Source organism: Rattus norvegicus, chromosome 14 (genome assembly GCF_036323735.1).
Source record: "Rattus norvegicus strain BN/NHsdMcwi chromosome 14, GRCr8, whole genome shotgun sequence".
In the NCBI taxonomy this organism is placed as follows: domain Eukaryota; kingdom Metazoa; phylum Chordata; class Mammalia; order Rodentia; family Muridae; genus Rattus; species Rattus norvegicus.
Genome location: NC_086032.1, coordinates 79013750 through 79037419, shown reverse-complemented (window position 1 = coordinate 79037419; position 23670 = coordinate 79013750). Strand labels below are relative to the sequence as shown.

General features: G+C 49.1%; 1 protein-coding gene across 9 annotated transcripts in view; it reads left to right on the top strand.

Moving 5' to 3' along the window:
• The window catches only part of Afap1 (actin filament associated protein 1), a 113072-nt gene that overhangs the window by 43613 nt on the left and 45789 nt on the right, over window positions 1-23670 (top strand). For all 9 annotated transcript variants that reach the window (XM_063272812.1, XM_008770247.4, NM_080900.2 and 6 more), the window contains exons 2-6: window positions 1663-1791; window positions 2138-2232; window positions 11043-11151; window positions 13190-13401; window positions 15831-16010. In XM_063272812.1, the coding sequence (XP_063128882.1) occupies window positions 1665-1791; window positions 2138-2232; window positions 11043-11151; window positions 13190-13401; window positions 15831-16010 (723 nt within the window). In that variant the 5' untranslated portion in view covers window positions 1663-1664. The remainder of the gene's footprint in view (window positions 1-1662; window positions 1792-2137; window positions 2233-11042; window positions 11152-13189; window positions 13402-15830; window positions 16011-23670) is intronic.

The following is a 23670-nucleotide window of genomic DNA, read 5'->3' as shown; positions in this document are numbered from 1 at the left end:
ACATTGCTGTCTACTTTCGCTGGCATGTTTGACATCAGGAAGACAGCTGGGTTCTTGTCTACGTTCAGACTGAGGGGAAGACGTCTTTATGGTAGAAGTGCCCTCACTTGGGAAGGAGGGGGTTTTAGTGGTCTCTACAGAAAAATGGTGACCACTTGCTTTGCACTGTAAGCAGCACTACTGTTTCTGATGCTGTCTGGCCCTGGCATACAGCAGACGATGTCAGGCCCTTTGGCATTTCACGTGGGTCTGTTGCTCACCCTTGCTGTATCGTACCTGAGCTGTACAGATCTTTCACTGTGGTGAGGTAGTACAAAGTGATGTTTCCCAGAGCCAGTCTTGACCTTGTTAGAAAGCACAGTGTTGGGGGCTGTTGGGCTCACACTGGCCAACACAGACTCCAAAATACTTACTGGAACCTCGCAAAGATCATTAAAAGAAACCCTTTCTGCCGTTTCCTTAGACGTGATGAGCATAGTTAACTTGTTTCTGAGAGCATTGGGGTGCAGCTCTGTGGCATATCTAACACATGGGAGGCTCTGGCTAGTGGCAGCGACAAAAAAGAAAGCATGAATGAATGGTTGTAGCTGTTCATTCAAGTCAGGTGACACAGATGGCGCCAGGCTCTCCTTCTCCTGACCAGCATGCTGCTCTCTGCAGAAAGGCTTCCAGAGCTCTAGCAGAGGAAAGGACCAGTCTTAGGGATTGAGACTAGATAAAGGCAAGAGTTCTTCTGAGCGATGTTAGGGATGTGTCAAGGGCACTCTTCAGAAGGAGTGGCTCTCAGCTGTGGAGAACACCATGCCTCTAATGAGGGTAGGTGCCAGTGCTTGAGGCTAAGTGCTAGTACAGAAGCCTTGTGCCAGTGCTCGAAGCTAGATGCTAGTACAGAAGCCTCGTGCCAGTGCTGGAGCCTATGTGCCAGGGCTTGATGTGTCCGTGCGTGCAGTTTCACCCTTACGTTTATTTGCCCTGTCACTGCAGCAGCAGGAAGATAGAGTCTCACTGTTGTGAAATTCCTGTGCACCTGCCAACACTGCAGAGGGTTTTAGACTGCCCTGCAGTCCACACCATCAGTGAAAAGTTGTGGATGCAGCACTGCATTCCAGTCTGGTGCCGAAGGTCAGTGCCTGCCATCGTTTGAGCGGGAAGGCCCTGAGGGAGGTCACCCCCTGAGCTGGAATCTCGGCTGCCCCTAGTATCCTTACTGCGGTGTGGATGGCATCCCGGTCATCCTGGTAATGGATGCAGCTCAGAAGAGCAGGTTGGCAATGAGCTTTGGCATCTGTGTGCTGGCGGTTATTTGAAAACTGATATTTTAATCTCGGATCTCTTTCTGGACACTGAGATTCAGAATCACCCACCTGACATGGAATGATAACTACTTTGGGGCCACGTCATCTGTTGGCCTTGACTCTTCTCTCAGTCGAGCTTCGCTGCCTCCAAGTAAGGGTGAAGGAATCATACATGTGTCAGGAAGATCATGAGTCCTCAGTGGGCCTGGATTAGCCTTCTTGCTCCTTGTGTTAAAATGTAGAATACTTCACCCCGTGACTGGACTGAATCTGAGGCGCTGAGGTGAAGCTCACACTCCTGTTTATGACATCTGCAAACCCCCAGCCTGATGATCCATTCCCTTCTTCCTCTCTCCTTTCTTCCCAGCAATGGAAGAATTAATAGTTGAACTCCGCCTGTTCCTGGAGCTCCTGGACCATGAGTACCTCACGTCAACTGTCAGAGAGAAAAAGGCAGTGCTTACCAACATCCTGCTTCGAATGCAGTCATCCAAGGGTGAGTCTCACAGCCTACATCCTTGGTCCAGATGCTTAGGCTTCCAAATCCTCTTTACCCCACCTATTTCTAAACTGTATTCGTTCGTTCTCTTCCAATATGTCCTCTGACACTATCCCCTCCATGAATTCTCCCTTCAGTCCTCTCCCTCTCCCTCCTGCCGTCAGGTAGCCCTTTCACAGTTAAGGGGGGACCTGGGATGCCCCCACCACCATTTGCAGGACTGCTGTGAAGGATCAGAGGAGATAAATATTTGCGCCATTCTCCAGAGGGTGCAGGAACCGCTACTCCTGGCCTCCTCCTCCTCCTCCTCACCCAGATCTGTGGTTTTGCTTAATCCTTACAGGCTTTGAAGTGAAGGACCATGCACAGAAGGCAGAGACCAACAACCTCCCGGCACCACCCCAGATGCCTCTGCCAGAGATCCCTCAGCCATGGCTGGTGAGTTGACACGCACCCGCCACCGGCACCGGCACCGACACTGGGGGCCTGGGCTGCTCTTGTGCCTGTCAGGCCTGTGATAAAAGTCGGTGGGGAGAGGCCTCTCTCTGCCCGAGGTGCTCCTCAGGAACGTGTTCCTCGGGTCCTGAAGCTGCTAATAACAGAAGGAGCTCGTGCTTCTCTCTAGAATCCTGGAAGCACAGGTTCTTGGAAATCTGTTTAGACAGGTGAAGGGGAGTTGGCACAGAATCTTATCCAAGGAGCCTGAGGACTCCACCCACTTTCTGTGTGACCTCTGACACCCACTGCTGTGTTCCGGGGTGAATTTTTTTTTTCTCAAGAGAAAAACCGTGCACATTACAGAAACATACAATTCAGTTGAATCGATGTATTTCAAATAGGTTCAGCGGTCTCCTTTTGCTCTATTTTCAAACTGGAGATGCACTCGCATGCCATTGCTGTCTCTCTTCAGCTCTTCCTGTATCTTTCTATTCCGCATCTTGCTCAATCAGGAGAACTGGCTTTCACTGAGACGAGCGTAAACTCGTCACTCTGCAGCACTGTCTGTTCCTCAGGCTGTGGTCCCTTGTCCGTGATGCCTCGTGCACAGCACCGTACCTCTCTCCGGCTTTCCTTTCTTTTACTGGGACAGACATTGAAAAGGCTCAATCTACGATTGTGCAGAGTGCGATGTTAGCGGGGAGAATGGGTACTAATAATAAAGCCGTAATTCTAACAGTGTGCTGTAGTGGAAGGGATTTCCAACTTGGTGGTTATTTATAGAACTTTGCACATAATGCTTTTGGTTGACTAGAGACGACTAAGACCGAAGAATGTGATAATCACAGATGCGGGGACAGTTTATGCAACCCTCATGGTGTGGCTTTTAAAAACCATTAAACACTTTATAGCAACGGTTCTCAAGACCCCTGGGGGGTGGTCAAATGACCCTTGCATGGGGGTCCTCTAAGACTATCAGAAAATACAGTTATATTACAATTCACAGCAGTACCAAATTACAGGTATGAAGTACTAGAATAACTTTATGGTTGGGGGCCACCACAACATGAGGAACTGTATGAAAGGGTCACAGCGTTAGAAGATTGAGAGCCTCCTAACACGCTCTAGAGCACGTGAGGAGTGTGGCTGCCAGTCTTTGGAAGAAGGTTCTGAGTTACCGAAGGCTACTTGATAGGCAGGGAAAGCAGAAACTGTTTTCTGGCATGGCCTGAAGTTTCCCCGTCAGGCTTGTCCTCCAAATGGACTCCAGCACTTACATGCGCCATGAGGAGGGTGTGGAGGTCAGAGGACTACTTGTAGGAATCAGTTTTCTCCTTCCAGGATGTGCGATCTAATTCAGGTCATCAGGCTTGAGGGCACTGTCTTCATCTGTGGAGCCATCTTGCTGAGGCCATAAGCTTACTTTTTTAAAGATTTATTTATTTATTATGTATGAGTACACTGCAGCTATCTTCAGACACACCAGAAGAGGGCACCAGATCTCATTACAGATGGTTGTGAGCCACCATGTGGTTGCTGGGAATTGAACTCAGGACCTCTGGAAGAGCAGTCAGTGCTCTTAACCACTGAGCCATCTCTCCAACCCCCCCCCTCATAAGCTTATTTTTAATCATTGGTTTCTTTTCCTTTCCTGTTGTAGAAACTTTTCACTATATTATTATTATTATTATTATTATTATTATTATTATTGTTGTTGTTGTTGTTGTTGTTGTTGTTGTTATTGTTATTGTTGTTGTTGTATCATTTGCTGAAGTCATATTCCAAAAGTATTTCATTCAACAATATTCATACCTTCTACTGGTAAATTGTTTCTACAAAGTAGGAGCTGGATGGAAATCAGCAGTCCCCCATTTCCTGGTTTAAATGTTTTGCTCTAGACCAGTCTTGAACCCATGGCACTTTGTGGCAGACCAACATTTTGGTACCTTCTGTTCCATCGTCAACGTGTTGTGTCTTGGGAGTGTCTCAGGATCGAGGAGGAGGAATGGATACCTAGGAGCAGGAAGGAGAGTGGTGGTTGTAGGGATCGCATGTCTTCTCCTATACAGCCTCCAGCTGGTCTTTCCTGGAGTGCACATCCTGTAGGGCCACCCGGAGGGACAGAGGAGCCCTTTGGATGCCAGTTTCAGAGTAAGAGTCCTCACCGAAGGGTCAGCACTTTGTACCATTTGCATCTCTGTGGACTTTCCTTCCAGTCTACCTCACCCAGTGACAAGTTGGTCAGTCCTTAGAGAAGAGCTTGCTGGTCACGAGCAAATAAAATTGCGTGACCACCCGTCTGGCCATTGTGCAGAGGGATTGGAGGATATCTGGGGTTTTCAGGGCAATCCAGCAATTGACCAAAGCGCTCTACTACGTTTTTAGGAGTGCTTTTTGAGGGTGGTGGGGAGACGTCTCGTATGTAGGCTGACTTGGAATTGATTGTATATGTCAGGCTGGACTGGAATTTGTAATTCTCCTGCCTCTGCCTCCCCATGCTGAGATCACAGATGTACCCCATCATGCCTGTCTTTCTTAGAGTATTTAGTGAAGAATGAGTTTGTCAAGTGAGTTAGTCAGTCAGTAATTTCTGGTCAGTTTGCCTTTGGGTTTGGTCGGGCACCATTGATTTTTGAAGGCTGGCTTTATGGAGGATTTGCTTCTTGGGAAGGATGGGACTGGGAAGGAGACCACATTGGGCAGAGGGGCCCCCAAATGAAGGTTCAAACCCAAGAGTGAGCTGGACGCACTCAAAACTGTGTGAGTGGTAGATCCTGGTTTGGATGGGTAATGCCTCAGTGTTGGGCAGGCTGACTGACAGGCTGACTGACGGGTGGGAACTGTGAGCGTATCATGAGAAAACATGGCGTCAGTCCTAGTTTGCTTTCTGTTGTGGTAAACACAGCAGCCAATTTAGTGGGGGAAGGGTTTCTCTGGCTTCTGTGCCTTGTTCACTGATGGGAGAAAAAAAAGAGTGAAAACTCAACAGCACAGCATCTGTGCCTTACACCAGCTACAATTATTTCCCATGTTTGCAAACTGATATTGTGTTCTGGTTTTTGCCTTTTTGTGGCTTGAAGCATCGAATACTGCCTTCTCTCTGTTGCTATAAACACTTGTTGCTGTGATAAAATGACCATGTTGCTTTTGGGGAAGAATCTGAAAGACTTTGGAGATGCTCAGAGCTTCCCGGGCCATTCCGCCAGGGCTTGGAAAGTGGGAGAATTAGGACAGTGGAGATCCCAGCTGTGATTCAGAGACAAGCACGGGCTTGGTCAGGAATCGGGCCAGGGGCCAGTGAGTGAGATCTTCACTAAGAATCTATGCGTGCCGATCATGCTGGGCCAAAGCAGGAACAGGCAAAGACTACCCCAGTAATGGACTGGAATCTGGAATTGAAGCCAAATGAAAACTTTTTCTTCTCTATTTTTTTTAAAATCAGGATATTTTTACCACAGCAACAGCAATGAAACTCATCACTACTTAAGATTGTTTAAATAAGAATTACCACTTTATTCCTTTTGGTTGTCCCAATATACCAGCTTTCCGAAATTACTATCTCTTGTCATTTTTCAAGTAAATTAAAATTAAAGCGTTCAAAGACAGCTTATGCTTGCTTGCTTCCTTCCTTCCTTCCTTCCTTCCTTCCTTCCTTCCTTCCTTCTTTCCTTCCTTTTCAGACAGGCTCACAATATAGACGAGGCTGGCCTCAAACTCACAGAAATCTGCCTGCCTCTGCCTCCCCAGTGCTGGGATTAAAAGCGTGTGCTAACACTACACCCAGCTTCCTTCTTTTGTTTTTTACATTGCTTACAAATGTCAGCCAAGGGTCAGCTTTGTAACATAGAAGCTGCTCTGAGAAACCAAGGGAATGTCCGGCTCTTCTCAAATTGCCCCCAAGTGAGCATGCCTGCCGCCCAGGGCGGGCTATATGAAATGGAGCCTTGCTCATGATGAACAAGCTTCATCAGCTAGTGCTAATGTTCCTGAGGGAAGGGGGCTTGTGAGGTGAGGGTGGGGACTTGGGAAGCCCTGTGAGTGCCGGGCAGTGTGCAGCATGGTTGGCACTCATGAAGTCACTCTCAGGGGTGCTGCAGACCAAAGCTGGCATAGGTGTAATAGAATCAGTTCTGTCAAGAGCTGGGCTTTCTGAACAGCTCTTGGGCTTGTTTGTCACAGAGGTGCAGCTCTTGAGCTAGTTGTACTTGGTTTGTAGAGCGAGCCGAAAGGTTTGGACTAGTGGGCACTTCACTGGAAATAGATTGCCCATGTGCGTGGATGTCAACTGATGCTTGCCCAAGCTCTGAAGCCAGTTCCCTGTGGTGATCTGTTTCCGCTTCTGTTCCTCACAACACCACCAGCTCAGCAGGGAGTCTGCGATTTGGATGAGAATGTCCCCCATAGGCCGGTGTCTTAGTTAATATTTGCCTGCTGTGAACAGACACCATGACCATGACAACTCTTACAAAGGAAAACATTTAATTGGGGCCAGCTTACAATTCAGAGGTTTAGTCCGTTTTTGTCCTGATGGAAAGCACGGTGGCACACAGGCAGACATGATGCTGGAGAAGCAGCAAAGATTTCTAAATCTGGATTGGCAGAAGAGAGTGGGAGCCACTGGGCCCAGCTTGAGCCACACCCACTCCACAAGGTCACACCTCCTAGGACCACTTGCTAATGACCAAACACTCTGATCTATGGGGCTAAGGGGCCATTCCTATTCAAACCACCGCAGCTCTGGTATTTGAGCATTCTGTCTCCAGTTGGCGGTTCTGTTTGGGGAGCTTTGGGGAGCTTTGGGGAACGGGGCATCCTTGCTAAAGGAAATGTGTCACTGAGTGTAGGTTTTGAGAGCTTATAACCTGACTCACAGAAATCCACCTGCCTCTCTGCCTGGTGTGTGTCACCACACCCTGCTTTCTTGGCAATTCTTAAGTGTTCGGTTGGTTGCTGAGTTCCCGGGACAGCCCTATTTCGTCTGACAGATGGGATTAGAGAATGCTTTGTGATGACGTATTAAAGGTGGGCAATGACAGTCATGGAGTCAGACTTGGAGCTACTGCTCCTCTGTAGACACAGGTGACCCCGTGCTCCCCTTCATCTCTCGTCTTTCCGGAATCTCAGCATGACATCTCCATGTGGTCTTTCGCTTGCATTCGCCCTGTGGAGTTTTAGGCATGCACCTGGATTGCACTCCTGCAGTCTCCTCTGCTTTTCCACTCGGGTGCTGCCTCCTAATGGCTCTGCCTCCTCAGTGTGGAAGGTCAAGGCTGAGAGAGCCTAAGAAAATGCATGCTGGGTCTTGCTGGGTAGTCACTTGTTGCACGCAGATCAGAGAGTGGGTGGAACGGCGAACTCTGTCTCAAGACTGACTGCCAACACTGGATTTCTTGGTGTTAGGATGGAAACATCTATCTATCTATCTATCTATCTATCTATCTATCTATCTATCTATCTATCCATCTATCTATCTATCTATCTTCAGTTTTATAGCCCATGGGAGAAAAATCCCCAAGTTCTAATCCCCTTGGCCAGGGAATCTCAGACATTGACAGGTGTGCTGGTATGGGGTAGATATCACAAGAACCGATTTTCTTATTTCAGATTGTATAATTATTGTCTGCTACTCTAAATAGATGGATTTTTCTGCAGCCAGGAAAGCAATGTGGATGCAACCCTGGATGTGTAGAATTGGAGCCAGAAAGTGGTTTCTCAGCTCCTGTCAGATTGGGGGCTTCCTAGTGTCTCTTATGCAAAGACCTCTGTGATGTATGAGGTCGTGCCATAGGCCGGGCCACAGTGAGGGCGGCAGAGCTCCAGCTGTGGGGAGAGTGGGTGTAATGGTGTTGGGTAAGATAGGGGTGCAGAGGTATGCGCCTCCTTAGGAAGCTAGGGGTCTGGATGTGGTCTGTGATATGAACTCTGTAGTCCCCCGTCCCCACCCCCACAGCCCTTCTCTGCTTGACATCACAATGGTAAGACTGAGAGGGCTCATCCACCTGTAACCCTAGCTCCTGGTCCAGTGTCCTGTTCTCTGTGTAGGCACTGACATTTAGGGCACACACAGGTGTGTGTGTGTGTGTGTGTGTGTGTGTGTGTGTGTGTGTGTGCGTGCGTGCATGCACGCGCGCACATGTGCACACACTGTCAAAAATGAAATGTTTCTTTTTAAAAAGTGCAAAGTATTAAAAATGTAAGCTATGGCAAGGCCCTGGGTTCGGTCCCCAGCTCCGGAAAAAAAAAATGTAAGCTATGCAGACACAGGTAAGACAAGCAACTTTGTGAGCAGCCATCCTGAGCAGAGACACTCAAGAAATCTAGACAGGGGTTGGGGCCCGAAGCGTTTTTTCACCAGGCGATGCTGACTGAGGTTTTTCAAGTCAGCAGCTCCAGGCTGCACTGCTGTGCGTGGCGGCGTATCTGAGCTTTCTTGTTTTGTTAAAACACTAATCTCTATTTATTATTACTGTTGTGTGTGAGTGTGGCAGAAGTGCCCCCAGTGTGTATGGGAAAGTCAGAGGACAAAGTCTCTCCTCTGGGGTTCCCGGGATCGTACTCAGGTTGTCGGACTTGCACAATGGCCTAGTTAGGGGTGGTTGTTGTTGTTAACTTGACACAACTGTGGTCCCCTGGCAAGGAGGTACCTCAATTGAGGAAGGCTTGTGGGCCAGCCTTCTTGATTGAAGTGGAAGATCTCAGCCTACCTGGGTGTTAGCCTTGGGCGGGAAGGCCTGGGAAGTATGAGGAAGCAGGCTGAGCAAGCCCTGTTGGGCAAGCCTTCCTTCAGGGCCTTTGTGTCAGCCACTGCCCCTAGGCTCCTCCTACCTGGGGAACTGTAGGCTGTCAGATGTAACAAGCCACCTCCCAAAGTTGCTTTTGGCCATGGTGTTTATCACAGTACAGAAAGCAGACCAAGATGCCTTCCCCGCCTTTTCACCTGCTGGGCCATCTTAGTGGCCAGAATTCTTCTTCTTCTGCTTGTTTATATTTTCCCAGAAACTTTTGCTGAACCTCTTGAGCTTGTTTTTTCTCACTGGCCCAAAGGTTCTTCCTGTTGTGTTTTTAGAGATGAAATCCTGAGGCCCAAGGTGTCTCTCTCTGCAGGCCGTGTCCTTGGCGGCTTGACTGTGTCTGTTCACAAACCCCTCAGTACACACTAGCCTTCCCCCCCCCCCCCCCCCGCTCTTCCCTATTCACAACTCCCTGGAGGGAGGCCTGACCTGGATACCCACAGAGACTCGGCTCTAGTTCAAGGTGTGAGCAGTCAGTTTCCCATGCTCCGAGGAAGGCAAGATTCCTGCTTTCCCGTGCGTCTTTAAGCACTGAGAATCAAGTGGCTCCCCCAAGCAGCCTTGGATTCTAGGCTGAATGTTTAGCTTCGCCCAGTGCCAAGCACAGCATGTCAGATCTCCTTAGGACAGTCCTCTGAAGAGGACAGAAAGACCTCGGTTGAGCCAGCACTGACCCTGGGACACCTCTGGAGTACATCCCCTCCAGCGAGTGCTGGCTGCCTGCAAAGGTGGCCCCTTAACACGTAGGTTGATGGCGGCCCTAGGAACAAGGCAGTGATAGGAGGGGTGGAAGCTGTTTTTTTTTTTTTTCTGGGGACGGCCTGGGCGGTTAGGTAATAGCACTGACCTAGGAATCAAGCCTCTCTCTGGCTGCAGGAGGAAGAAGCAGGGTGGGTGTGCAGTGGCCATTAGTCACAGAGGACGTTTTGGACTCAGGGAAAATGATGGAGTCGAATTCTTGGGGGGGGGGTTGCATAAGAATAAAAACAAAGCCCATGATGTCAGTGGAGCAGTGTTTGGGCGGCCTGGAGCTTGTCACTTCTACCCTAACACTTCCTGGTTATTTACAGAACATAGATAGCGTGAATTAGCTATGCTCAGAGAAGGGGGGTGGGGACATTTAAAAAGGTCTTTAGTAGAGGCCAGGATGTCTGAAAACCCAACCATGGCAGGAACAAGGCTGATTTTTGAGCAGGGTGCTTTAGATTCTGGACCTTGCTCTCTGCTTCTGTATAGTGTGAGGCTACCCCATAGCCTCCCTGCAGGGCTCCCATGGTGCATTGCCAGGCAGAGATGGTGCCTCAGACCTCATTCCCTTTGTCCTTTTCTAGTGGCAGAAGGACCAGCAAGGGCAATGACCAGCAGGGTTCCACAGATGTCAGAGAAGAGGCTGGCATGAGTTAGTTGTCAGGAAAGTCTAGGGAAAAGGGGGTCTGAGCTGCATCTTGCAGGCTCGTAGCATCTGGTTTGGGCTGAGGCTAAGGGACTCCTACCTCTAACGGGTGTTGCACACTTTGAGTTTGTAGGGAATTCTGATGGAATGGCTTCCAAAGAGCGGCAGGCCAGGGGTGGCTCATGGTCCAGCACTGTGTTAGCCCCAGCCCAGCACGGAGAGGAATGCCTGGGAATGGGGCACACACAATTCCTGTTCTTGGTGCAGTCTGTAGGGGGCACTTAGAGTGTACGTGTGTCAGGGGACACTATGAGGATGAAGAGGGACACCCAGGCCATGTCTCTGCTGGAGAGGGGCTCAGAGGGTAGGTTCGAGTCAGCCCAGATGGATTTGGGGGGCAGACTTCTGATGGCTCACAGTGTACACCAATACTAGTCAGGTAAGATGCTCCCCTCCCCCCACACGAAGGTGGGACTCCCTACAGGTACCAGTGGGAGCTGAGTGGTCTCTGACCAGCCAGGGTGAGGCTGGGGGATGGACATGAGCAGGAAAAGTGGTGCAGGTCCTGGTGACCTTGAATCTCCAGTAGCCACTCTAATCCAGCACCGTTTTCCTTGTGCCTTCAGCCTCCTGACAGTGGGCCTCCGCCGTTACCGACATCCTCTCTCCCAGAGGGTTACTATGAGGAAGCTGTGCCCCTGAGTCCTGGAAAAGCTCCAGAGTACATCACCTCAAGTGAGTGGCAGCTGCCCATCAGGGTGGTCCCTTCATTCCTGGGAACGGTGGTGAGCCAAGGCACTGGGTGTGGTGGACGCAGGACTGAACATCACCACAGAAATGTAGGAGCAATGTATCTGGGACCTAAGGAAGCCAATGAATACAGGAGGGGCCTGGGGAAAGGCTAAGACCTTCAGAGTCCTTCCTTCCAGCTTCTGGTCTCAGAGGTGCCCGGAGCCACAGAGCCAAGATGGGGTGGTTCCCTGAAGTCGGGAGAGAAAAGGTTCTGTAATACACTCATGTATGCTCCTCCCTGTTCTCTCTTGGTCTCTACGGGGCACAGCCCTGTATGTTGAGGTTTCTGTCAGAATGCCTGTTGGGTGCAGGCTTCTCTTTTGTGGTGAAGAGGGCAGGCTTTACCATTTCTGCTGAAGTCATGATCCTCTGGCTCCCGATGCCGACCTCAGTCATCATCCTTTTAAACCAAGATGCACACTGACACACGGAAGCCGACCTTCTCTAACTGCCCCTGGGATTCAGATTTCATTACTGATGCTATTCTGTCCTGAGTGTCAGGCACTGTTACTTCTCAGCCACGCAAAGCTGTGGCCTCCTATGTTCTGTGTTCAGCTCTAAAGCTCTCATTGTCAAGTACTCACTCATTAAAAAGTGTAAAATGTATCAATGTGGGACACTTGTTCTCAAATCTGATGATCTGAATTTGGTCGCCAGGACCAACGTGGTGGACCCTCTGTATAGTCTCAGCCCGACACTCTCAGGTGACCACTCCCTCAGGTGCTGTGTCTGTTACCTCTGCTCCCAGCCGCCCCAGTCCCGAATGTGCCACTGTCTCTCTGAAGGATCTATCTGCATGTGTGGTTGGACCTATGTGACCACTCTCCTTTCCCTGACGGTGCATTAGCCATGTTCCTGCAACTTTGTTAGGTGCTGGGAGAGCTATCATATGCAACAGGATGTGCCCTTCCCTGGGCTCCCAGCTTGGCGTGAAGAGCTGACCTGTGTGCATAGCGAGGAGTCTGTTAGGCTGTGTGCAGCACATCAGAAGGCCTTTGACACAGTGTGCTGCTAGCCGGTTCAGGCTGCTGCCACACCTACTCAGCCCTGAGGCTGGAATGCCGAAGTTCTTGGGAAATGCTGGAGGTTGGGACTTATCTTGCCAGCCATTTAGCTTACTGGTGGCCTGCCTTAGAGGTGTGCCCTCTGGCCATGTCTTCGCCCCCCTCTCCCTTCTTCACGTTCCTCTTCCTCCCTCTTACCACACCCAGTGGATTAGGACTCTGCACTTATGGTGGTGACCATATTGGTAACAGAAATCTGAATCGTAACCCAAAGGGGCCATCTCCAGATGCAGTCGTGTTAGCCTGAAGACCTCAGGACATGAGTACCAGGGAATCTTGAGCCCATGGTACAGGCCAGAGGGAGTCATAAACTTAATGCTAGACATGAGCATACATTACCCCAGCAGACAGGAAGGAGATGGGGGCAGCTCCGGGTACGTGTAGAGAGCCCAGGGGAAGAGAGAGCAGGCTATTTGTGGAGAACGTGTAACTCGAGAGCTGACGTGTCCTTGAGTGTGATTCCTTCTGTTAGAGAGGAGGGACAAATGCTGCCCAGATCCGAGGTGAGACAGTGGGAAGAGTGACCTCTGATGTATTCCAAGTGTTCTAAAGGGTTTGTGAAGGGTAGTGTCAGCAGGAAGACTTAGGGGTTATTTAACCAAGGCCAGAGAAAGAGGAGCAGAGGACTCTGCACGGATAAGGTTCACACCCAAGGCAGAGCCAAGCTAATGCTGCCATCGGGGTGACATCATCCTGTTGATGTGAAAGAGTCTAGAGGTTTAAAAAAAAAATCTCAATGTTTCAGTCGTTGCATTCGAAGCATTTGGATGAGTTCTCAGTGCCTGACTGGTGGAGGTTTCATCCTCAGGGCCAGGGCAGAAGCCCTTTCCCACTGAGGCCCATGGTGGCTGGAAATGAGGCCAGGCGAGGTGGGCTGGAAGGTCAGCCTCTCACCTCCGCCCTTTTCTCCTTGACAGATTATGACTCTGAGGCCATGAGCAGTTCCTATGAGTCATATGATGAAGAGGAAGAGGATGGGAAGGGGAAGAAAACGCGGCATCAGTGGCCATCAGAGGAGGCCTCTATGGACCTGGTGAAAGATGCCAAGATCTGCGCCTTCCTGTTGCGTAAGAAACGCTTCGGCCAGTGGACCAAGCTGCTCTGCGTCATCAAAGACACCAAGCTGCTGGTGAGGAGCCCGGCGGGGCCGAGCACCATTGGCGGTCTGATGTACAGGACCGCATGCAGATGCTACCACAGGGGAGGCAAGCGACGACAGGATCTCCTCGAGAGTCAGGGGCCCTGCCCAGCCCAGCCAGGCTGGCACCTCTTCAGGGAGGGCTCATGGTTCCCCCACACCCAAGTCCTTCCACCCTGTTGAGCCTGTGGCTTGTGTCAGTGGAAATGAGCAGTGTTGAGACTTGCCAGAAACTGCAAGATAGACTTTCTCATTTGTAGTGAGTCAGTAAATTCCTCCGAGCCAGGTCACAGCAGAGGCCGGAGCCTGTGGAGGCGCCTAGGGGAGGGCAGGGAGAAAGGGCATTCTTTTGGAAAGTCAAAAGCTTTCCAAGAGAGAAGGTTTTTTTTTTTGAGGCAGAACAGGAAGTACATACAGAAGCAGGGTGTAAAAGATTCTGAACTCTGGCCACAGGTGCTGTCCCCTTGGGGGCTCCAGGGAGAAGAGCCTGGGAGGCTGCATTCCTGCCCCCACCCAGCAAGCTTGCTTCCTGTAGAAACCAAAGCTGGTCACTGGGTCTAGAGCTTTACTGTTTGTCTTTTGCCTTTTGTCTTTCAAATTAACCTCAGGAAACAATTGCTCAAAAGTGAGTCATTAAAACAGAAAAATCTGAGTTTCTCTTTCCCCATGTGGTAGAGCACTGTAAGAGAGGCCATGTCACCCAGTGAATTATGGGTGTCTTACTTGTGTAGGCTCTTAGGTCATCGTATGTGCTTTTTTTTTTCTTTTTTCTTTTCTTTCCTTTTTTTTTTTTTCTCAGCCTTTTTAAACGAAGTGCATATTTTTTCCACATGTGTGGCCTGAATTTCTTCCAAATATAGAATATGCCAAAAATGATGCCATCGGGGATTTTAAAGCATGAAAAATATTAGCATAGCCCTTATTTATAATCTGATGCAATAGCTGCAAGATGGTGATGTGCTATGTACTGTGATTCAAAATGCACGCCACTCTCTGAGAAGGAGCCGTTTTGTTTCTGATGCAGACTCAGCAGTTTGGGGCCCAGGTTCCTGGTCCCACACCCGTTGGTCCTCTTCCCCCTCCCTGCTTTTTTTCTACACTGGGATCACTCTCCCTGCTCTATGATGGTAATAGCTTCCATAGAGACTAGCCTAATTGTTGTAGGAATAAATAGAAAGCGAGGGGAAAACACTATGCAAGACAAAGTGCAAGGCGAAATTTAGCCTTTTGTTTGATTTTGGCTTTGTTAGGACAATCTTGCTAGATAGCTCAGGTTAGCCTCAGAGTCACTCTGTAACCCAGGCTAGTCTTGAGCTCTCAATTCTCTTTCATCTCCTGAATGATGAGATCATAGGCAAGTGCTGCCACACTTGGCTTAAAGTACCAGTAGTAGTTGGTGGTGGTGGTGGTGCTGTGTGTGTGTGTGTGTGTGTGTCTGTCTGTCTGACTGTCTGTCTGTCTGTCTTATCTTCCTTCATAAATAACCCATGATTCAACTACTCAGAAGAGAGAAGGCATACTTCTCTTTCCTAGAGCATCCTGGCCAGCCTCCCGTGAATGTCACAGCTATTTCCTCTATTGACTCAGTCTCTAGGCCTCTTTTTCCACGCCTAGGCAATTCTGCACCCACCCAGTCACCCCCAGGTACTCTACCCACTCACTGAAGTACCCGATGGCTAGCACAGGGAGAATTGTCTCCATTGAATGGACTCTGAGGCCAAGTCACCTTTCTTCCAAGGTCTGCCTGTACCTAGTGCTAAGGGAGTCAAGGTCAGCCTCAAGGGGCAGATCCAGTGCGGCCTTCCAGCTCCAGGGCCTGTGGCTCCCTATGCATTTCATTTGCACGGCATCCTGCCTGCTCTAAGCAGCAGCCTTGGAGGAGCCCTGTTTGGACGAGACCTGGGCTTGCTTCTTCCAGGATCTCCAGACAGTCCTAGAGTTACTGGTGGTTGTGAGGCAACTGATAAGGGTGCTGGGACCTGAGCTTAGGCTCTCTGCAGGAGCAGTGTGCATTCTTAAGTGCTGAGCCATTTCTCCAGCTCCAAGCATCTTATTACCCTGTCTGCCCACAGTAGGCCTATGCAGTTGTAACAGATAATTCCTTCACGTTATGCCACATTCCCATGAACATACATGTAATTTTGTGACAATGCTCCAGTCGAACACGGGATAGGTCAGTGTCTGCTCAGTCGTGTCTCAGACATTCTGTCAGCCTCAGCAGAGGTAACACACACTGGTGTGTAGCAGATGCAGAAGGAGCGTTGGGTAGGCAGCAGACCGTGCGTGTCACACCTGCAGCTGGCTGCTGAGCCACACCCCTGAAGCCTGGCTGGCAGGAGGGGTTCGGTTATGCTGGGTTTCGTCACTGGTTCTGGTCACGTGTCCTCAAGGCATTAATGGGTCTGTCCTGTTCCACGCAGTGCTACAAAAGTTCCAAGGACCAGCAGCCTCAGATGGAGCTGCCCCTGCAGGGCTGCAGCATCACGTACATCCCGAGAGACAGCAAGAAGAAGAAACACGAGCTGAAAATCACCCAGCAAGGCACAGACCCTCTGGTCCTCGCCGTCCAGAGCAAGGAGCAGGCCGAGCAGTGGCTGAAGGTAGGCCATCTGATAGGGCTGTGAGACACCTTTACTTCCAGATTCACTACATTGCTAAGTTGCCTAAAACCCAGATAGATTAGTCGAGGGAGTTGTCTTTTTTAACATGTTACATGTTAATTTCACCCCTCCCACATACACACACGCATACACATACACACATACATGCATGCACGCATGGTATGACCGGCATGTGGGGATCAGAGGACACCTTGTGAAAACTGGTTCTCTATCCCCCACCGAGGGCGTGGGCCTCTGGGATTAGACCTAACTTGTCAGATGTGGTCCTTTGCCCACCGAGACATCCCTTGGTTGTAGTTTGTTCTGAAGCTCTGGTTGTGAGTCTTAGCTTTGAACCACAGAGCTCTCTCTCCAGCCCTTGTTTATGTTTGATAGTGAATACTCTTTAGTAGAATTCCCACACACTTGACTCTCAGCTGCAGACAGCTGTCTGTCCCAGGAGGCTGTCCATCTGTCCTGTTGTTGTAGTTGTTATTGTTTTTAGTATTGCTTTGATTCATCCTCTCTTCCTAGAAACAATATTTAACTGTGAGACCTTCTCACTTTGTTCGGTCCCTCTGCTGCTGGGTTGTGATTTTGGCTTTGGGATCTATCTTATTCTGTTCAGGCTGCTCCTGTCCAAGGGTAGCCTTGGGTAGCAGCTGTTTATTTCTGAGCTCTGGAGTCTGGAGTGCAAGTCAGGGTGCCTGGGGATTTGGTCCCTGGTAAGATGTCCTCACTGTCCTCTGTGTACAGAAGGAGGTGGCCACCTGCAGTCTCTTTTATGCAGGCACTGACACCAGCCTTGAGGGCTCTACCCTGTGACCTCATGCTGGGCCTCCTACAGTTGCTGTATTGGAGCTTAGGGGCCCATCGTTTTAAGCCCTAGAATTTCTAGCTGTTTCTTTTTAAATCTGAAAATGTCTCTTACAGTTTTAAATTTCTCTTAAAATACTGGTCTGGCTTTTACCTCTGAACAGGATGGACATAGTGGCTCTGACCCTGATTTTTTTCCTGAACAGGAAGAGCATTGTGACTCTGCTCCTGGCTTTTGGTAGAGCTGGGAACTTACTTTCTTGTCTATTGTATTTGTTTGATGCCCATGCTGGTCACGGTATTTGGAAAGAAAATACATTGAAGTAATTCTTACAGCAACATGGGTATAGAATAGCAAATACAATCGCTTCTCAGCCTTTTGGCTAAGATCAAGTGTAGCAAATACAATCCCATGGTCCCTTTCGGTTTCCATGCTCCATGGCTCGTGGAAGTGATTCTGTGTCCACAGCTGCTCCTCCTGCCTTTAGGAAGAAGCCACGTGTGTCCGTTTATTTTCCCAAAGTTTTAGTTCACCCTGGCCTGTGGCGAGGGCAGTCCTGGAAGGACGCACCATCTCCTCGAGCATCTATGACCATGGTGCCTGACACGCGGTTTACAGGCTACTCTCCTCACTTCTGTAACAAAATAACCTGACAAAAGTGACTTAGGGAGGGAAAGGCTTGTCTCAGCTCACAGTTTGAAATTCTCCTTGACCATAGTGGTGAGGGCGTGGCAATGGCTGTGAGGTGCGCCCGTAGCCAGGAAGGAGAAAGCATGTTGGTACTCAGTTTACTCTTCCTGCTTAATCAGCCAGCCCTTCAGCCCATGTAGAGTCTTCTCTCTACAGCCAATCCTCTCTGGAAGCATCCGGAACACATGCCCACAGTTGTGTCTCGGGTGACTCTAACACTGGCAAGGTGAAAATGAGCTGTCACACACCATATCTGGGCAACTGTGAACCTCGATTCCCCATGGCCCCCAGGAGTACATAGTCAGACTCCAGGCCCATGTTGACGCCTCGTTGGCCGCCCAGAGAACCACACAGAGGTAGACTGTTTCACTCCGTGAGCAGTGGCCGTGGCTTGCCTGAAATTGTGACACTCAGGTTGGGAAGGTCTTTTCTGGATTCCCCTCCTGTAAGCCTCAGGCTCGGAAATCTCTCCTGGGAGTTTGTGTAGCCTTCTAGACAGAGAGCTTCACTGTGCTGCCGGTTCCCATATCCCTGCAGGAGCTTTAGAGCCTTCAAGGTTTACAGAGGCTTGACCTTCACATTGACTCATGCTGCCTCTGCGTGTGTGTGTGTGTGTGTGTGTGTGTGTGTGTGTGTGTGTGTGTGTGTCTGAGAGAGAGGGGGATGCATGCAACATGTGCATGTGGAAGCCACAGAGGACACCCTCAGATGCCGTTCCTCAGGCACCATCCACCTTGCTTTTCTGAGACAGGGCCCCCCACCTGTCACCTGCCCTAGCTCACAGAGACAGGCTGACTGGCCAGTGAGCCTCAAGGATCCACCTCACTGCCTCCCCAGAGCCAGGGTTGCAAGCACACAATGTTGCACCCAGCTTTTCTGTGTGGGACCCACCCTCATCACCCCAGACACTCGTGCCTCCTCATCTCCTGACAGTGTTAGCAGTTTCATTTGATGCCCAAGAGGTCTCGTCTCAGGCCAGCCACATTGCTTCAGTGATCTACAGTGGGCACCAGAGTCGGATTTCTGGCTTGACTGAGGCTTCGCTCTTGAGTGATGGACGACTGGCCCTTTCCTCTTTTATCTTTCCTCCTCTGAGTTTTTTAAATGAAAGTTTTCTTTATTCTTAACCTTTTAAATCCTTTGGTTCTTTGTGAACTGCACATCATGCTCCCAATCCCACTCATCTCCCACTCTACCCCCCTCCTGTGATCTTAGCCCATCCGTTCACTCAGGGAGAAAGGGCAGTTGTGGAGTGAGCAGCTTTCCTGATGACTGTTCCCTTCTCTGGGTTCCTCTCCTGGCTGCCTGGATTCTCCTCTCCATTCTTGGTGTTTTCTGTTCCTCGGATCCTTAAGGACCGCCCTGAACTGTGGCGGCTCCTGCTCACCCTCTTTCTGCAGCGTTAGCTATTCAGCGGTGCTAAACTCCCTTCTGACTGCTTCACATCTGACATGAGGTCACTCCGAGCCCTTGAGCTGCTGGTGAACAGACCAGAGAAGCAACATGCTTCAAGATGCCGGTGGAGTGAATGACCTCATATCCTCCTTCCCTGTGCGCGAGCTACTTGCGAACGTGAACGGAGGCGCTCAGCGGATACAGCATGACGACTCCGCTCATGAATGGGAGTTAATTGCAAAGAATTTAATTTTGGTGTACTTCTCACAAGGGAAGTAAATGATACAAGGCAGAAAATCTTTTTCTGAGGAGTTCGAATTGATTGCTCTATTTTAATGTTTGTTCTATTAGTTCTGCCGTGCCAGAGCTCAAGGAGTTCAATCAATATGAGTCAAAATGATTATGCAGTTCTCAGCCCTAATGAGTGCTCTCCCAAACTCAGGGAACATTATGGAGGAGGGGGTGGGGAGCCTGCACGATCCAGAGGGAGAGTGGGGGCGGCTCACAAGGCCCTGCTACAGTTAAGGTCTGCCCGTGGGGAGGGTGTGGTACCCCGCTCTCTTTCTGAGGATCTATAAGCAGTTAACGTTTGACTACGGAGGAAGGGACATTTTCTTCAGTGATGAGCCACCGATCTCATGCTTCTGTTCCCGTGAGTCACTACTCAAGCTTCTGTAACTAATGGTGATAAAACTCACCAGGTCCCAATGTAAAAAACAGATACGGGGCAAGTTAGGAAAGGAGGGGCCGGCAGGGGAGGGGAAGAGAGGCTGACAGGATGACTATGGTAAAAATCGTATACATGTGTGACAAGCTTACTAAGATAATCTATTACGCATCATTAGCATTAATATATGCTAAATGAATCGATGGAAGTCAAATGACGAAAAAGTTTCAGCCAGAGGATCTTAATTGTGTCAGCTTGGTGGAGCCTAAGATAGTCTAAGCGTCTTCCAGATCCACCGCTGGCCAAGTTACCTTATCAGAACCATTGTTTAAATTATTACTGTATTGTTATTATTAGAGTGTGTGTGTGTGTTTGTGTGTGTGTGTGTGTGTTTGTGTGTGGAGTATGTGTGTGTTTGTGTGTGTGTGTTTGTATGTGTGTGTATGTGTGTGTTTGTTTGTGTGTGTGTGTTTGTGTGTGGAGTGTGTGTGTGTTTGTGTGTGTGTGTTTGTGTGTGGAGTATGTGTGTGTTTGCATGTTTGTGCTTGTGTGTGTGTTTGTGTGTGTATGTGTTTGTATGTGTGTATGTTTGTGTGTGTGGAGTGTATGTGTGTGTGTTTGTGTGCATATGTGTTTGTGTGTGTGTATATTTGTGTGTGTGTATGTGTGTGTGTGTGTATGTTTGTTTTTGTGTGTGTGTGGAGTGTTTGTGTGTGTGTGTGTGTGTGTGTGTGTTCATACGCCATGGTGGGCATGCTGAAGGTCAGAGGACAACAGTTGTTTCTCTTCTTCCACCATGGGACACTGGGATTGAAACCAGCTTGGTCTGGTTTGTGTAGTAGGTGCCTTTTCAAGCTGAGCCACAGAGGTGGTGGAGGTTTTTAAGAACAAGATTTGAATCATTCAGATTTGTTGGGAGCCTGAAAGTCTTTATGGGTTTTCTTTTCTTTGTATTTTTCTAAATGCTGCCCTATGCTGATAGGATTGAGACATACCCCGCCCCCTGCTTAACTCTCCTCAGGGAACTTTGGTTTTAGTGTCTAAAACCTTGAAGTCCTGATTCTCTTGTCCAGAAGTAGTGACTCACAGGGGATGGATGATGGGCCACGTTGTCATTCATGTCGGATGCGAACCTCCACACTGTCATTTCCTTTTACATCAAAGAAGTTGCTCTTGTTTTGTTTTAATGGAGGAGGGGCTGGAAAGGTGGCTCAGTGGTTAGGCATGCAGAGGACTCAGGTTCACCTGGAACCACCTATGTAAGTGGCTCACAGCTGCCATAATTCCAGCTCCAAGGGGGATACGACATCTTTGACCTCCACAGACATCTGCACTCATGTGCATATACAGACGCAAGCATGCACAGTACACTCAAGTAATATGAGCTAAGTCTTTTTTTAAAAATTAAGTAGAAAAAAGGTTGAAAGTCCATTTCCTATAGCACGGGCCTTCTGAAAATAGGCAGTGTACACCCGCCATCTTGTTTGCTTCCTGAGAAGCCAGCCCCGTCCACAGTCATTGTTCTCAGGTTTGGTGTCACTAGAAAGTTTGAAGTGGCTTTATTCATGGGTTTCCAGCAGGTGACCCTGCGGTACTGGTGCAGAGGGGAGCTGGACTCTTCCTGTTGGGCGCTTGCCATGCATCTACACTTCCTTGTCAAAGCAGACTCCTTGCACTGGATGGAGTTTTCTGTATCTCAGGACCCTGTTTCCTCCTTGCCTGCCTTTGGGGTCTCTTGATCACCTCAAGAAAGGCTCAAGGAGGGCTGAGGGGTGAGAACTGTCTCCTGCAGGCCCTCGGGCACCTAAGTTTTGCTTGGCTACTCTGTCATCTCTTGCCCCATCTATGGCCAGCCAAGAGGGCAGCTGCGGAGAACCTCTTTTCTCCAGACAGGGGGAGCCTTTTTCTTCCAAGGCCCCTTCATCTTTAGGGTTTTCTTCTCTGTGGCTTCTCAGCATCTCCACACTCAAATGACTTTGAAAAATGCTATGACTGTTTGGTTTTGGGTTTTTCGGTTTCTCTAGCTTGTTTTGTGTTGTCAGGGTGGTGGTTTTATGTGCTGTTCTGTGTGGTGACAGGGAAGTACCATGCCCTATTCATTGTCTAGGTGGAAGGTCTCAGTTTTTTCAGTTATGTAATAAATAAAATTTTGGGCCAGCTGATATTTCTAAAATATGACTTTCTACATTATTTGTTGATTATTTTAGTTTTTAAAGCTCTTTTGTCTTTTATTAAGACAGTGTCTTAATAAATAACCCTGAGGCCCTTAGGATCCCAGGGCCTTGAGTTCATGGTCTCACATGTGCTAGGCCACCCCACTGAGTGATCTCATCGTCACCGTGGGTGGATATGGAAGTGCTTTTCCATTATCTACTGGGGATTGTTTTATAAATAAAGACAAGTAGTAAGTCTACTGTTATCAAGGCTTGTTCAGAGTTTATGATCCAGCCATAGACATTTAGAAACACTCTTAGTAGAACAATTAAAAATCTTCCAGTTAGGGGCTGGGGATTTAGCTCAGTGGTAGAGCGCTTACCTAGGAAGCACAAGGCCCTGGGTTCGGTCCCCAGCTCCGAAAAAAAGAACCAAAAAAAAAAAATCTTCCAGTTAGAACTCACTTGCCCTTGCAAAGCAAGGCATTCACAAGACAGCACTTAACCAGCATGCAGTGCCGTTCACCCTTCTGCCAAAAGTAACCATCAGAGCCATGTGCCTTGTCTGCTACATCCGCCACCCTCAGCCCTTGCCAGAAGCCTGTGTCTATGCGTCTACGCATGTGTCTATCCACATGAATGTACATGTGTGTGCACAGGCTGCAGACATGAGCCTGTGTGCAGAGGTCAAACACAAGACAAGAGCCAGCATTCTCAGAAGCAGTGTGATCGGGTTTCCATAAAAATGTGCAGAGACTGTGTTTCTGGGGTGAAGGACTTAAGTTAAAAGCAAACAAAAATGCCACAGAATATTTGGTTGTGTGCAGAAGTCATGACTTTTCAATTCGCATGTCATTCTTTTCAATGCACTTTGACCTTCTCATATTATACTTTTCAGGGTCACATACCTTGAGTGTCAGGGCCTTCCTGTATCATTTTGGAGTGGGCCCTGCAGATACCTGTGGGAGATACAAAGGACAGTGAACAAAGCAGCCTGATTTCTTCCATGGGTGGGATCCCCGTGGGAACAAGACCACCCGGGATCACTGTCTCACAGGGTGCTTTCTCTGTGGTCTGGACATGGAAAGACAGAGTCTCCCAATGCCAAGATGCCTTCTGTGTTCTTGGCCTGCCCCAGGTGGATGTCTGGGTCTCTCCGGGTTGCCACCTGCCCATCCCAGCACTGCACAGCACAAGGCTCTGCTCCACAAGGGAGCTGAGTTCTAGGTGAAGAGAAATGAGTCACCGGGGAGGCAAGTAGGGTCCCCTGAGTATTGTGAGTATGTGAAGTAGCCTCGTGGGAGCTTGGGAAGAGGTTGTCATGAGCCAGCTCTGATGGCCAGGTGTCATCTTCTTCCTCCAGAAAGCTTGGCCTAATTCAGGAAGAAAGAGGTTGAAGTGTCCATATGCCAGCTGCCCCCTTTCTCTGTCCTTTTGTGATTTGTGACTTTGGTGCAGAGGACTAGTAGGCTTTGCCACATGGCTTTTACTTAGAGGTGTCTCTTTCGATATTTTTATTGGTCCAGTTAAAAAAAATATTTGTAGAAAATCGCAAGCACGGTTTATCCTTGTTGTATATTTTCCCTTTTCATAAGACCATCAAAAGACACTGCATAGTGGCACACACCATTAATGGCACTCACCTCTGCACTTGGGAGGCAGAGGAAGGCGCCATCTCTCGAGTTCCAGGCCAGCCTGGTCTACAAAGTGAGTTCCGGGACAGCCAGAGATACATAGTAACACTCTGTCTCAAAGCAAAACAAAAACAAACAAACAAAAGAGGAGTTGATGTAAGAATCTGGGCATAAAAGCAGTGTGCATAAGACAGATTCTGTGAGCTTGTTCCTAAGATGACACCTAGCTGCCTCTGGGCAGTTGTGAAAGTGTGCAGACTTTGGGGAGTGTGTCAAGCAGTTCTGCAAGGGCCTGAGTGAGACA